Here is a 15908-nt window from a genome sequence, read left to right on the forward strand (position 1 = left end):
ATTGTCACTCAGACAGTAGGGCAGATGTTTTGGGGGAAATTCAGCAGACACTTTTCCGGCTGCACATGATGGGACTTGCAGTCGTGTTTTTATGGGTTCCAGCGCACTGTGGAGTGTGGGCAAATGAACAGGCAGATAGAGTTGCAAAGGAGGCCGTAAGGCATGGGGCGGTTGACATGGCTGTTAGTGTTGGCCAAGCAGAGATAAGGAGTATGGTAAGGCAAGTTATGAGAGCAAGATGGCAAAAGCAGTGGGAGGAGGAAAGGAAGGGACGATGGTTGTATAAGATTCAGAGGAGGGTGGGAGGAATGAGAAACGCAGGACGGACTAGGAGGGAGGAGGTGATCATATCCAGACTGAGATTTGGACATACTGGCTTGAATGACACATTATTCTTGATAGGGAAACATAGTACTGGAAAATGTGATTACTGTGGGGTAGAGGAAACTGTAGAACATGTCATGTTGCAGTGTCAGAGGTATCAGGTTGAGAGGAGGCAATTGATTCACAATCTCAGTAACCTAAAAATCAAACTGGATCTTGTTGATTTGTTGCAAAAGGAATCGGGAAGCAAGAGTTATCAGGCCTTATTTCTGTTTTTAAAAGAGGGGAACCTGTTTGGCAGGATTTGAGGGGTTTTTTTTTGAGCGTTGTTCCAGACCATACTCCATACCAGTTGGTGGCGGTAATGCACCTTTCAGTTGTTTGCCAACCGCCAATACAAATGTAAGAAGAAGAAGAAGAAAGAGGCAACACAGATGACTGGAGAAAGTTGGACCTAACGGCAGCAACTAGCATCACTGGACTCACAGTAAGTTTTCAATGTTGATATTAGTTTATTGTTAAAATACGAATATTTAGTTGTATTATGGGTGCGTGACGAAAAGAATAGCAGAAATGTCGGGTCCGTGTTTTTTATGTGCTTTGCTGCTCTCCCCGAAGGAAACTTTGCGCTTGCAGAGCTAGCATTAAGTTGTTGTAATGAGGGTCGCAGGCTGTTTAAAAAGTTAGATACTACTTGTTCTAGAGGTGGCGCCCGATCACCTAGTCTGAAACAAAGTGTTTTAATCTCTCTAAATTTTGAAACCCCCTCTCATGACTCAGAATAGTTGGGTCCAAACAAGCCCGTTGTCCCTGCAGTTACACAGCGGAGATACCTGTCTGCAGTGAGAGTGCTTTCAAGCCGTTTTCTTGTTCGAAAAGCTATATTTTAAACTATATGTGCGAATAAGTGGTGCAGGTGTATTAGGCGTTTGAGCGAGGGTCTCGATAGGTGTTTTTTATATATATCAGTCACTTTACGCCGTAGAATGATCGGGAAACTCATCCTTATGCTCTGACGGGCCACGTTGTTCACAAGCCAGAGTTAGAGGGCCAATGAAAGAGCACGGCGCACGCATCGTCTCCTCTCACTTTGCCTAATTAGTGGAATCACTTGTCAATCAACTTCTGCCAACCAATTGGCACTCTTGGATCACTAAGGTCCTAAAAAACAAACCTGTCAATCAAAACAACCGGACTCGTTCGGAGAGAGAAGCAGTGACATTTTTGACATTAACTGTGTATGCACATTAAATAATTTCAAATAACATGTTTGGGGGAACCTCTCATCAGTGAGGCTTTAGTTTGTAGAAATGGCGTTGTTGTTTATTTAACCATGCCGTTAAACTTCAAGTGCTGCTGCTTTTCTTCAGTATTGTAATATTTGCTCGATGGCTTTAGTATCTTGACTAGAGATGCATTCACACTTTGGGGATTAAATGAAAAGATCATTAACAGGGAAAAATTATAAATGGAAGTATTTATAATTTGTCACGTTTGGATGCTTTTTAATTGTTCATCAGTTTATGCCTTTGGACCTCTCTGTTCCAGCTTCAAGAATTAAGACAGAGTCAAGGAAGAGAACTGGGGATGTGATAAAGATACCAGGTAATTTATTTTGTTTGTGAATTCTTCTACCAATCACCTCTCTCGCTCTCTCTCGAGTTGTCTTAAAAATATGTTAAACTAACTACTAAACCAACTTTACTTATGCTATTTTCCACCTATAGATTCTTATATAAAACAAATTGTTTTGAGGAAAACAGGTTGCCATTTTAAAGCAGTGTTAGCTGTAGTCCATGACCATGTTTTTGTGAGCTAATAGTAATTCACTTATTGTTATTATTTATCACTTATTAATATAACTTAACTGTTATATGAAGTTGTAAGTATAAGGAGTTCTGTTTTGTTTCCTATATGATCTGGCAGTGTAAGTTGTGCGCAGCTTCCTTCACCTCCAGAATACAGTTATTTAGACACTACAGGCTGCAGCACAGCCACTATTCCTGAATCAGCCCTCTTCCATGCCTCATTTGTACATTTCAGACACTTAATGCACTGAGTACTCATTTGTCAAGATATCATACAGCACAACTTAGCAGTTGTGCAGAGCAGAGTCAGAGGACTGTGTTATTTAAATGCCCTTTATGCACATTTCAGCAACCCTTTTCTGAAACAGGCCTTTTCAGTCATCTCAGAAAGCATTTGAAAAATCATGAAACAGTGACATGTCCATATAAGAATTGTAGGTATAGCACAAATGATGGGCAATTATAGGACCAAGATGAGACGGGCTGGATGTCAGGAGGTCACTGTTAATGCTGGAAAAAGAAGTAGAAGTAATCCTGATAATGAACCTTCACATTCCAACATTAACAGACCCAAGCGAGCAGAAGTCAACTTCCTACCAAACTTTCCTCAAGGAAAGGATCCTTCAGGCCTTGACCAGTTGAGGCAAGCAATTGTTGAAGAAGTCAAGAAGGCTGAGAAGAACCTGCCCCTCATTAGAAAGTTGATGGAGACCACATTTCCCCTGCGCAGACAAACCATAGTGATGTCCTGCCCACCAGTGAAGGAGCTCTTGGACCCCTGGCCTGCTCTAAAAATGGAGTCTGAGGTAATATGGATCAGCTCTCTTTAAAATGAAAATTGTAATTCTTACTCATGTGGCAGCTTTTTGCTGCTTTATAAAGGTGTGCAAGATTCTTCAAATTGAACTGTATTGTCCTTCTGCTGTAGTTGTATGCAGAGTTTCAGCGGATTACAAATCAGAACCTGCCCAATACATTCTATGCTGAACTTGGCCGCCATCATCCTCGACTGATGACCTTATTCAGACAGAAGGCATCAAAAACTGGGAAGACAGCAGATGCCCTGGCTGAAATTCTAAGAATTCACGATGAACAGGTAATAATAGATTGTTACACATTTCATAGGTTGAACCAGTGGAACATTGGACAGGTTCAATGATTTAAATGGGCTTTTTGAATTTTGCTATTAGTCCACTTTGTGTTTGCTATTTGTCTGACTGTATTAAAGATGTGAACAGGTTATTTGTGGACATATGTTCTGATTTGACTGTTGTTGTTGTTCAGTAAACTCACCAGTATATACAATTCTGTTTTTATCTGGCAATAGGACATCCATGATATCCACACCAAGCGCACTACCATTCTCCACGCCCTTCCTGTCTATCTGTGTGAGGATGTCTCTGGATTTTTCAGAACCTGCACTGTGAGTGTCCTTAAGTATCTAACAGATACTACTGTGTATATAAACAGTGCATCAAAGTACAAACATGTATTTTGATGCACTGTTTGGACTTACCTTTGTTTAGTCTACCCATACGGTTTCCATGTATGGTCTTTTCTGTCTCCTCACTACGAATGAACTGAATTGGTGTTTTGTTGAAAGTGATAAGATGTTTAGTAAAACATTTTCCTGTGTATTTCCTTTAGCTTAGTTTCAGTCTATCTCACACCACTTGATTCTCTGGTGAATTAGCTGATTTATGTGTGCAGAACATGGATCTTCTGTTTTTCACCTCTTACAGTGAGACCCAGGTCTCCCTTGTAAAAGAGGTATTGGATCTCAACGGGAGTTGGTAAAATGAGAAATTATATGTCGTCTGTTGCATTTCTTGGGTTAGATTGTGATTAGTATCTCTTTTTCATTCATTCAGGACGAATCTGATGAGTTGGAGCTTGATGGTGTTGAAGTGGCCCTCTTCACTGTCATCAGTGACCATGACACGACAAGTCCAGTTCACTACCAACCTGTGAAAACCTCTGTCGTCATTGAAAGTGATGCCGTGGTCAGTCTCCCCAGATTTGGTGAAGCCTTCCTGGTAATGTTTGGACTGATCTATGCACTTCACCTCAGCTACCCCAAAGCCCTGACCAACACTTTAGAATTTACTCAATAGATTTTACTTGGTCTAGAAAGGGGTAAACTGTCACCCAGGTTACAGACCCTCAAGAATGACTTGGTTATGTAGGAACTCATCTGAAAGAAGGATGAAGGGTAAAGCATTATAAAAGGCTAGTTCAAAGTTCTCTCCTTTTATCTAAATAATGCCTCAAAACAAATAGCATTGTAATTCACTCAAATTGCTGCCCTGTTGCCTTATTCAGATATTAGCCAGAGAGCCAAAAGCACATTTTGATATTATTTATTATTATTTGGTATTATTTTTTATCACTCTGACAGTTTTCCTGACTAAACAATTTTTGGTCTACTTATTTTAATTTATAAATGTTTCTGTAAATTATTTTTAATTTATTTAATTAAAAAAATGTATTTAATTTCAACATAATGTGATAAAAGGAAGCAGGCAAGATACTGTTCAATGGCAGATGTTTATGACTTTTGCATGTTGAGTTACCGATACTCATTTTAATTGAGGCAATCAATTGCCTCAAAAATTTTAAGTTTTGGGTCACATGTTTTTAAGTATCTTGTAGTCAACATATTTGACTAGCATGTACTTAAAATAATGACAACACAAACTAATAAACATTTGAGTTTTGTTAACATAAAATGTTGTGGTTGTGTACTTATTTTTTATAAGTTCTGTGAACTTATTCCTTTGAATTTGTAAACTTGAAACTGTAAGTCATATTAACTGCACATATTTGAGTTGACCATTCTTAAAAGATACAAGTACCATGTAATCCAAACTTTTATGTTCTGGAAAAATTTGACTTTTAAGTTGATCAACTCAAAAAAATTGAGGCAATCGATTGCCTCAAATTTTTTGAGTTCTGGTAACTTATTCGGGTTTACAGTGCACAGATTCTGCAGCTGCAGGTTTCGTCACTCTCTGACCAAAATTCACTGAACCAGCAGCAAAAGAAGATCAACACTATGGTTCGCATTTAAAAAAATGTCATGAATTTCCGTCTTACTTTAGCTGTTTTGCTCCCACCAGGATAAAAATCACACTTTCTGCACAGCTTTCTCTCTACAGTTTGTGGTGATAATGCACAATTTTACTGTTTGCCAACCGCCAATAAACAATCTAAAGAAGTAGAAACGCTCTCTCTCTCTCTCTCTCTCTCTCTCTCTCTCTCTCTCTCTCTCTCTCTCTCTCTCTCTCTCTCTGTGCTTCAAGACTGATTTATCATCAAAAATCATTATTTGTTTGTTTATTACACTAAAGTCTAAATTTGTGTTCAGTGCTTTTGTTTTTTCAAAAATGACCCCTGACAAGAATCTCTAATAAAACCTCTGTGACTTTGCTCTGCTTCACTTCAGCAGCATCAGGTAATGTTCATATGTTGATTCATGGTTTTCTTCTGTTTTTGATCTACTGCAGAATATTTTTAAGGCGGTTATCTGTTATAAAAAGCCAGGTCAGGAAAATCTCCTTTATATTTTTTTCTATGTTTTATCCTTGTGTACTTTGACACAAAGGCATCTGCTGTGATACTTACACACCTCTGATAAAGTCTCATACGTGTCAACTTTGTTCTTATACACATATATAAAAATATGGATATACTGATAAATGATCATAATTATATTTCTGAGTCAAAACTGAATTGAATTGGAATCGAATCAGTTACAGAACAGTGTTTGTGGGTGGATGCTGGACAGATGCAACAGAGCGACAATTGTTAAAACACTAGGTTATGCGTTGATGCCACTTTTGTGTGGTTATGACCTTTTTGTAGAGCAGTGTCTCCTTTACACGCACTGTGACAGTTTCACGCTCTGGTGGGCAGCTCCCTGCGCTTGGAGAGAAATCCTGCTCACGCGAGTAAATTGACTTTTAACAGCCCAAACGAGGACGGGGTCCTAATGTGAGTTACACTGTGGCAGCGACAGAAATGCTGTTTTAAACTGTATTTGTTTACAATTTGAAAAATAAAGTTTGCTGAATTCATTGTTAACAGTTATTGTTTGCGTGCAGCGGTGGAAATACAGACAACTGTCACTGGATTATTTAATGTTGAGGAAATCTTTAAACCAGAGGATTCTAGTTCTGAAGCCTCTGCACTACAGTGACACCAGAGAGCAGAGACATTTTAACCAGTGGAGTTTTGGCCAGATTCTTTCCCCGCAGGAGAGCTTTCTGGGTGTTGGTCGAGGCCTCTACTGCCCTCTCTCCCCTCTGAATGTGTGGTGTTGCAGACACACAAGACTCAAACTTACAGACACTACAGCGACCACATCTGCAGAATTGGTTTGATTGGATCATAAAAAGACAATTTGCTTTATCGCAGCAGGATTCTGGATTTGAGCTGATCAGACTGACACTGACCTGAAGTGAAAGTGTGATTAGACATTTTATTTGTTTATTTAAAATATTTACAGATGAACTTGGCTCAGTCTTAGTGTTCTGTTTATCTGTTAAGTGAAGTCATTTCTAACATTTAATGATTTACATTTAAAAATAGGATAAGTGTAAATGGTTACAGTGTAAACATTTTTACTAGAGAAGAAAATATGAACTTTGTCTCCATCTTGTGTGTAAATATAATATACAAAAAAAACACTATTATAAAGCTGGACCTTCATCTGAAATCTCTGCAGCTTTGTTCATACAAACTATTTTCTGAGTTTGTAAACATACAGATTAGCTGTGAGAATGTAAAGTTTATCAATGATTACATTTGATTTCTGTCTGGGGTTAAATGTGAATGTTGGTCTGAAAAAAGATTTAAAATGTAGCTGCTTAAAATAAATAATTGATTTTATAAAATCAGCTGATTGTTTCAATAAAACAGCTTCAGCACAAGAAGAATATTTACAAACTAATAGAAGCAAATAATATGTTATTCTAAGGAGTCAGTTAAATGTAAACACAACAATCAAAGTGAGTTTCCATGTTAAATGAATCTGAACTAATGACTGTGTCTGAAAAGCTGATTTACTGTCAAACACAACAACAACAGAATCACTGAATTTATTTATTTCACTTCACAGAAACATTTTGTGATCTCAATAATCAAAGAGAGCAGTTAAAGAATAAGATTGAAGTACAAATCAAAGGTAAATGGTAAATGGCCTGTATTTGTATAGCACTTTACTAGTCCCTAAAGACCCAAAGCGCTTTACATATCCAGTCATCCACCCATTCACGCACACATTCACACACTGGTGATGGCAAGCTACGTTGTAGCCACAGCCACCCTGGGGCGCACTGACAGAGGCGAGGCTGCTGGACACTGGCGCCACCGGTCCCTCTGACCACCACCAGTAGGCAACGGGTGAAGTGTCTTGCCCAAGGACACAACGACCGAGACTGTCCAAGCCGGGGCTCGAACCGACAACCTTCCGATTACAAGGCGAACTCCCAACTCTAAAAAAAGAAATCTTTCAAACTGTGAGAGATGTCAGCTTCTGATTAAGGTTAAAAACAACACAAGAAATAACATTTTTAATTAAATCAATCAAGTGTAGTTAAACTGATGAGACAGCGTCAGAACTTAGAAGTCATTTCTTTGAATTTGGGAAACTTTAAAGAAGACGTGTTACTTTCAAATGTTATTTAACTGAAAACAAGAAGCTGATAATCAGGAAATTTAAATTTTGTAGTTGTAAAGTTGACTCTTGCTGATGTTTAATCATTAATCCTTCTTTTAAGAAGTGTCACAGTTTGCTGTTCACACTCAACAACTTTGAAAAGCAAAGAAATCATCATCATTCAGATTTTAAAACTATCAAAAATATTTACATGAACAACATGAGAAATATTCTGAAAATATTAATTTAAAAGAAAGAAGAAAAAAATGTAAAAGTTTCTTACAGAAACTCGAGTGGGTCACAAGATTTTCACATGAAAAAGTTGCTTTGGTTTCATTGAATTGCTAATAGTTCCACTAGATCAACAAAATGAAATAAAACCTGATAATGAAGTTAGACAGTGTGATTAATAATTTCCCTAAAATTAACCTGCTGCTGTACTGAAAAAACAGTTAAAATAAAGAATCACTTTACAATCAAATCTCAGTCTGACAGATTTTGATATCAGAGGTTTTGGCATCTCCTGCATTTCCAATACTGAAATATGGGAAGAGTTTCTCAGTGAAAGTGTCTCTGTGAGTGTAGATGTGAGTCATGTCTTCAGGGTCATAGAAGGACACCTCCCCCCTGTCATAGTCCAGCTGGACTCTGATCCTCTGGAGACTCTTCTTCACTGTCACAGTCTGACCAACACCATTAGTGTATTTTCCACTTGTATGCCATAAACACCAGATTCCATATTTTGGTGAAACAAAAAGCTCTCCCTTCCTGTCAACTGACTCTTTAACTAAACCCACATTCCAGCCAGGATGGTCTCCCATCTCCACCTCCCAGCTGTGTTTCCCTGAGCTGAAGCCCTCAGAGCCAAAAACATCGGCATATTTAGTGTTTCTCTCTGGATTATCAGGGAGCTGCTGCTTTGTGTCTTCATTCCTCACACTGGTCAGATCATCAGACAGATAGAGAGAGGGGTTTGCAGTGTTTGGGTCCAGAATGACAGGACTGAAGTGGACCTTCTCCTTCATCTTCTCCCACACTCTGAAGGACAGGTTGCCCAGGTGTTTGGCCACATCTATCAGTGCTCCTGAGACCAGCTGTGGATCTGACACTGAGCTCTGGGCTCTGGCTCTGCTCTGAGTGTCTTTGTAACTGCTGAGGAATGGCACGCTGTGTTTCTGCAGCTCTTCTTCAACAGCACAGATGCTGTCTGACAGAGAGGAGATCTGCTCCTCAATCATCTTCATCTCTCTGCTCATAGTCCTCCCCTTCTGCTCCTCTTCCTCCCTCAGAGCTGCCAGTCTGGACTCCTCTTCCTCTTTCAGGAACTGCTGGAGCTTGTTGAACTCTGCTCTGATCTGCCTCTCTGTGGACAACAGCTGCTTCTTCATGTGTTGAATCATTTCATTGTATGTTTCCTCCACTTGTTTGTATTTGTTCCTCTTGTCCTGCAGAGACTTTAAGTCAGATTTCAGCTGCTCCTTCAGGTCACTGACTGCTTCTTCTACAGGAACCACTTTGTGACTCTGGTGGAGAGAAAAGTCACACACAGGACACACAGCTCTCTGCTCGTCGACACAGAACAGTTTAGGCACTTCCTCATGTTTACTGCACACCACTGTTAATTTCTTCTCTCCTTTTTCTGTCTCAGATGATCCAGATTTATGTCTTCCAGAAAAAGAATCAGCAAGTTCCTTCAGTGTAAAGTTCACACCTGGACGATCCTTTGAAGATTTTCTCTTACAAATGGGACAGTTTTTGTTTTTATTTTGTTCCCAGAATTTCTGCAGGCAGCTTGAACAGAAGTTGTGGTTGCAGCTCAGAGACACAGGATCTCTGAAAGTCTCTGAACACACATGGCAGCTCAGGAAATTTTGAAAAAGAGCTCTCTCAGCCATTTGATCTTTAAGTATTTTTAACTCACCAAATTAGTGTCTCTTGAACTTTCTGATTAAAATCCTCCAAACGTGTGTTTTTCAGCAGAGATCTGACTCCCTGTAATGGCGTTTCAGCTCAGTTCAAAAGTGTCGGAATTTACTTTCATTTTCATGAATCACGTGTTAAACTGAAACACGCACATAACATTTATGTCCGTCAGAGGGCGCTGTCTGTGTCATTCAGATATCTTTTCAGTTTGTGCTCCATAAAATGACACAAAAGCAAAAATGTAGAAAATCTTGACCTCTCCACTTTGTTTAAAAAAAGAAAAGAGAAGCTAAACAGAACATAAAAATGACACAAAGAAGGTGAAGCTGTGGTGTTTCAGAAGTTCAAGTAGCACAAGTCAGCGTTTTCTTATCTGCAGTTTGAACTAAAGTTGTCGTTGCAGCCAAAGACAGAATTTTGGATTGATCACAGGGTTTAAATTGCAAACCTGCCAGACCTCTGCTCTCACACTCAAAACAAAAAGAACAACATTTCTTGACCCTCATGAGCATGAAGCAATAATTTAGAATAAAATGCAGCTGAAATATATAAAATCAAAGGTTTATTTTCTCAAATAATACATCATTAAAATATGTTTGTTATAAACTAAATGTATACCAGTGAATACATTTATACATTAATAATCACCAAACACAATATCTGCTTTTACTACCTGCTGTGGCCTCAAACCTGCATAAGATTTTAGACCTTTAGACTCCAACTTTCAAGTTTGTCATGAGCTGAAATGTGATGAGTGGACACTGAGAAACCAGAAATGCTGATAATGAAAAAATAAACAAACTGATATAAACTTGTTGATATGACATTAAACTGTGACAACACAGACGAATTCACAGTCACATGTCACAAATCAGATTCTGGTCAAAGTCATGTTTAAGGTATTACTGCCTTGAAGTTGTCAATCACATCCACTTTTTTATGGAACAGAACACCATAGAGCTTTTATAAATGCATTAAATGAATCCATGACAAGACAACAAATACTTTATTTATTCCAGAAGTTGGGAAATTACTGTGTTAAAGCAGCCAATTTCACGTACAGGGTCTCTCTAATGGTGTGAGGTCTAGCAGGTGTCTAGTCACAAAATACATTTAACAAGTATTTTGATCATTCATTTAAAGAAGCAGCAGCGCTCTTAAGACTTTTCTGTGACTGATGAAGTCAGACAGAGTCTGTGTGAGAAACCAGAGTTAGGCTGTTGTTGTTAGGCTGCACAATAACTGCACAAAGTCACATATAACAGTATTAGGCCAATGATGATATTTGAATATTCTTCATATAGATGAATTTATGAAACAGTGCATTAGCTTATGATTAATAAAAACATATTAAAAACCACAATTGTTTAATTCTGGAGAGATCACTAAATGGCAGCAATAAATACTTGATTAAATAGGCTGATGCTAGTACTGGGTACCTTGTGTAGTGGGGTGTAAGTAAACTGTGTTAATTTGAATTAGCATTAGGAGACTTATACTGTAATTTTTACAGAAGCCTAAACTGCTGATGATGCAGCCCATCAGCTTTCATTGGCATTACATGATTTACAAAATGACTGAATGACTCATGCTTGTGCCTCAATGTTAAAAAGACTGTATCAACATTTTTTAGTAAACCTAAAACTACTGTGGCTGCAGTTAAAGTTCGCTTGGGTGCACAAAAACTAATTAATGTTGAGGATTTAAGTATTTGGGAGTACTGCTAGACTCAAAATTACCCTTTAAAAAAACACGTTTAAAATGTAGTGAGAACTGTAAATGTTAATATACGGAACTTTAGACATAGCCGCACATCATTAATGGACAAAGCAGTGATTACATTCCTGCACTCTATGATACTGGCTCATATTGAATACTGTATTACAAGTTGGTCCTTTACCAGTCTTGTTGCTATTGGGCCAATCGAAGTTATGCTACAAAAGAGCATTGAAAATATTAGACAAAAAACTTTTGTCATACAACCATTGTCAAATTTTAGATAAATACAAGTTTCTAAATTTTACTAATTTCGATGATGATTCCCACCATTGCAGCTGCAGTCTCCTCCTCTCTGAAGCTTCTGCCTCCGGCTCTCCACTCTCTTGTTAAAAGACAATAAAAAGACATACATTACAGAAATAGTGACCCAGAAACCAACAGATTACCCACATGATAGCCTCAGACTCCTCAGTGTTTCAATACAGAGTGTGTCTGACCACCTAAAAAGCAGGTGTCCACTTAATGAACTTTTACTATTAAAACAATAGTAAAAGTTCATTTAATAGTACAAAATACTCGTCCTCTCTGTGCTTTCATTGCTGGTGAAGTCCACCTTATCATGTTATTGTTAATATTAAAAATATACAGTCTGCATTTAGTGAATATTAACTAATGTTCCTGACCACAACCTTCTTTAATGTAAAGATATGGCAAAAGCTAAATGTTGGACAATCAATGGATTAAAAAAACAAAACAAATTCTCCAAATGTGTGTTTTTCAGCACAGATCTGTCAAAATAAACATGTCTCAGCTCAGCTCAACAGTGTAGAAATTTAGTTTAATTTTCATTCACTCTATTCAAGAGGCAGCACGGTGGAGTGGTGGTTAGCAGTGTTACCTCACAGCAAGAAGGTCCCAAGTTCATCTCCACCACCTGGGCTGGGCCTTTCTGTGTGGACTTTCCATGTTTGTGTAGGTTCTCTTCAGCCTTTTTTCCACCTCCACTTGATATCTACAATATGTTATTTGTCTTCAGATACTCATATTATTTGTGTGAGTAGTTGCCCTCAAAACGAAAACAAGTAAAACATTTTGACTTCTCATGTTTTACTTTATCTTAATATAGCATAAAAATGAGACCAAGAATGTGAAGTGTTTGGTATCTTACTTATTGAGGAACAATGCAATCAGTAGAGGTGGGCAGATCGATCCAACTATTGATAGTATCGATACCAACTCTGGTATTGCTATGGGATCAAGTCTACCATGATAGGATTGATGCTTTGTTTCTATCCCCACATATTTGTATTAAATTCATACATTTTTTGGAGATTAAAATTATACCTCAAACATGCAGTCTGAGGTATAATTGTTACATGCCACCACAAGTGGCACTGTTATTCCTCTGTTTCTCTTGTCTTTCAAGTGTAAAGCCTGTATCTATTGGCCCATTTAAAGTTAATTGGTATGTGTCTATTGGCTGATCTGTGCACAGTAGGTCAATCACTTGCCAGGGATCATTACAAAAGGGCAGCTGCCTAGCCGGTTGGACCTGCTTCTGACTCTCTCTCTCTGTTTCTGTGTGTGATCTTAAGGTGGGTTTAAAAAAAAAAAAAAAGTATTTCCTGACTCAAATCAGTTTAGTCTGAATAAAACAACATCGATTCATTAAATCCTGAATTGATTTTTAAAAGAAATGTAATTTGCCCGGCACACCAGAATCTCAGCTTAAAGCTCACAAAACTATTTCAACACAGCAAACAGCTAAAACAGGAAATAACAGCAGGTGAACGGATCCGCAAAAAGATTTAAACACAAAGTGTGGATCTTTCATCTGTAAGTGGACATGCTGTCAGGAGCTGAAAGCCGACACCTCACAGATTCTGCAGCTGCAGGTTTCGTCACTCTCACTCTCGTCACCAAATCCACACTTTTAAGCTTAAATTTCAAAACTTACATTTTAACTACTGACTTTAGCTACTGTTCTGATTTTATCTACTGTTTTGATTTTTGATTTTATATACTGTTTTGTTTGTTTGTTTGTTTGTTTGTTTGCTTGTCTTAATCAATTTTAAATCATGCTTTTTATTTGTTTTTGTTTTTAATGTCTCTGTAAAGCACTTTGAATCACCTTGTTGTTGAATTGTGCTATATAAATAAACTTGCCTTGCCTTGCCTCTCTAACCAAAATTCACTGAACCAGCAGCAAAAGAAGATCAAAACTACATTTCGCATTTAAAAAAATTGTCATGAATTTCCGTCTTACTTTAGCTGTTTTGCTCCCACCAGGATAAAAATCCCACTTTCTGCACAGCTTTCTCTCTACAGTTTGTGGTAGTAATGCACAGTTTTGCTGTTTGCCAACTGCCAATAAACAATATAAAGAAGAAGAAGCTCTCTCTGTCTCTCTCTCTCTGTGTGCTTCAAGACTGATTTATCATCAAAAATCTCTATTTTCTGCATGCATTATTTGTTTGTTTATTACACTAAAGTCTAAATTTGTGTTCAGTGCTTTTGTTTTTTCAAAAATGACCCCTGACAAGAATCTCTAATAAAACCTCTGTGACTTTGCTCTGCTTCACTTCAGCAGCATCAGGTAATGTTCATATGTTGATTCATGGTTTTCTTCTGTTTTTGATCTACTGCAGAATATTTTAAGGCGGTTTTCTGTTATAAAAAGCCAGGTCAGGAAAATCTCCTTTATATTTTTTTCTGTGTTTTATCCTTGTGTACTTTGACACAAAGGCATCTGCTGTGATGCTTACACACCTCTGATAAAGTCTCATACGTGTCAACTTTGTTCTTATACACATATATAAAAATATGGCTATACTGATAAGTGATCATAATTATATTTCTGACTGAGTCAAAACTGAATTGAATTGGAATCGAATCAGTTACAGAACAGTGTTTGTGGGTGGAGGCTGGACAGATGCAACAGAGCGACAATTGTTAAAACACTAGGTTATGTGTTGGTGCTACTTTTGTGTGGTTATGACCTTTTTGTAGAGCAGTGTCTCCTTTACACGCACTGTGACAGTTTCACGCTCTGGCGGGCAGCTCCCTGCGCTCGGAGAGAAATCTTGCTCACGCGAGTAAATTGACTTTTAACAGCCCAAACGAGGACGGGGTCCTAATGTGAGTTACACTGTGGCAGCGACAGAAATGCTGTTTTAAACTGTATTTGTTTACAATTTGAAAAATAAAGTTTGCTGAATTCATTGTTAACAGTTATTGTTTGTGTGCAGCGGTGGAAATACAGACAACTGTCACTGGATTATTTAATGTTGAAGAAATCTTTAAACCAGAGGATTCTAGTTCTGAAGCCTCTGCACTACAGTGACACCAGAGAGCAGAGACATTTTAACCAGTGGAGATTTGGCCAGATTCTTTCCCCGCAGGAGAGCTTTGTGGGTGTTGGTCGAGGCCTGTACTGCCCTCTCTCCCCTCTGAATGTGTGGTGTTGCTGATGACACACAAGACTCAAACTTACAGACACTACAGCGACCACATCTGCAGAATTGGTTTGATTTGATCCTAAAGAGACAATTTGCTTTATCGCAGCAGGATTCTGGATTTGAGCTGATCAGACTGACACTGACCTGAGGTGAAAGTGTGATTAGACATTTTATTTGTTTATTTAAAATATTTACAGATGAACTTGGCTCAGTCTTAGTGTTCTGTTTATCTGTTAAGTGAAGTCATTTCTAACATTTAATGATTTACATTTAAAAATGGGATAAGTGTAAATGTTTACAGTGTAAACATTTTTACTAGAGAAGAAAATATGAACTTTGTCTCCATCTTGTGTGTAAATATAATATACAAATAAAACATCACTATTATAAAGCTGGACCTTCATCTGAAATCTCTGCAGCTTTGTTCATACAAACTATTTTCTGAGTTTGTAAACATACAGATTAGCTGTGAGAATGTAAAGTTTATCAATGATTACATTTGATTTCTGTCTGGGGTTAAATGTGAATGTTGGTCTGAAAAAAAGATTTAAAATGTAGCTGCTTAAAATAAATTCTTGATTTTATAAAATCTGCTGATTGTTTCAATAAAACAGCTTCAGCACAACAAGAATATTTACAAACTAATAGAAGCAAATAATATTTTATTCTAAGGAGTCAGTTAAATGTAAACACAACAATCAAAGTGAGTTTCCATGTTAAATGAATCTGAATTCATTTAATCACTGAATTTGATTTATTTCACTTCACAGAAACATTTTGTGATCTCAATAATCAAAGAGAGCAGTTAAAGAATAACATTGAAGTACAAATCAAAGGTGATTCATTGAAACACTGAGACTGAGAGTGAAGTTTGAAAATCAAATTAAAACCTAATTATGAAACATGAGAAGATCCAGAAATCTTTCAAACTGTGAGAGATGTCAGCTTCTGATTAAGATTAAAAACAACACAAGAAATAACATTTTTAATGAAATCAATCAAGTGTAGTTACACTGA

At 37.6% G+C, this 15908-nt stretch overlaps 2 protein-coding genes across 2 annotated transcripts; one reads left to right on the forward strand and one right to left on the reverse strand.

Annotated features, from left to right (window-relative positions):
- Positions 1 to 738: 738 nt before the first annotated feature.
- Positions 739 to 4775, forward strand: LOC134639075 (uncharacterized). The gene is made up of 6 exons (XM_063490113.1): positions 739 to 811; positions 1873 to 1929; positions 2701 to 2938; positions 3061 to 3228; positions 3460 to 3555; positions 4004 to 4775. The coding sequence occupies exons 3-6, from the start codon at positions 2837 to 2839 to the stop codon at positions 4244 to 4246; spliced, it is 609 nt and encodes a 202-aa protein (XP_063346183.1). The 5' UTR covers positions 739 to 811; positions 1873 to 1929; positions 2701 to 2836; the 3' UTR covers positions 4247 to 4775.
- Positions 4776 to 8016: 3241 nt separating this feature from the next.
- LOC134639020 (nuclear factor 7, brain-like) lies at positions 8017 to 9794 on the reverse strand. Its single transcript, XM_063490024.1, has one exon. The coding sequence runs from the start codon at positions 9684 to 9686 to the stop codon at positions 8268 to 8270; it is 1419 nt and encodes a 472-aa protein (XP_063346094.1). The 5' UTR covers positions 9687 to 9794; the 3' UTR covers positions 8017 to 8267.
- Between the last annotated feature and the right edge of the window lie 6114 nt (positions 9795 to 15908).

This window comes from Pelmatolapia mariae, linkage group LG12, assembly GCF_036321145.2.
Source record: "Pelmatolapia mariae isolate MD_Pm_ZW linkage group LG12, Pm_UMD_F_2, whole genome shotgun sequence".
NCBI lineage: Eukaryota > Metazoa > Chordata > Actinopteri > Cichliformes > Cichlidae > Pelmatolapia > Pelmatolapia mariae.

Bases quoted from the DNA above. Each gene is read 5' to 3' on its own strand.
- LOC134639075 (XM_063490113.1), top strand. From the start codon at position 2,837: ATGGAGACCACATTTCCCCTGCGCAGACAAACCATAGTGATGTCCTGC. The intron at 3,229-3,459 runs GTAATAATAGAT...ATCTGGCAATAG, and splicing joins TAAGAATTCACGATGAACAG to GACATCCATGATATCCACAC. The intron at 3,556-4,003 runs GTGAGTGTCCTT...TCATTCATTCAG, and splicing joins GATTTTTCAGAACCTGCACT to GACGAATCTGATGAGTTGGA.
- LOC134639020 (XM_063490024.1), bottom strand. From the start codon at position 9,686: ATGGCTGAGAGAGCTCTTTTTCAAAATTTCCTGAGCTGCCATGTGTGT.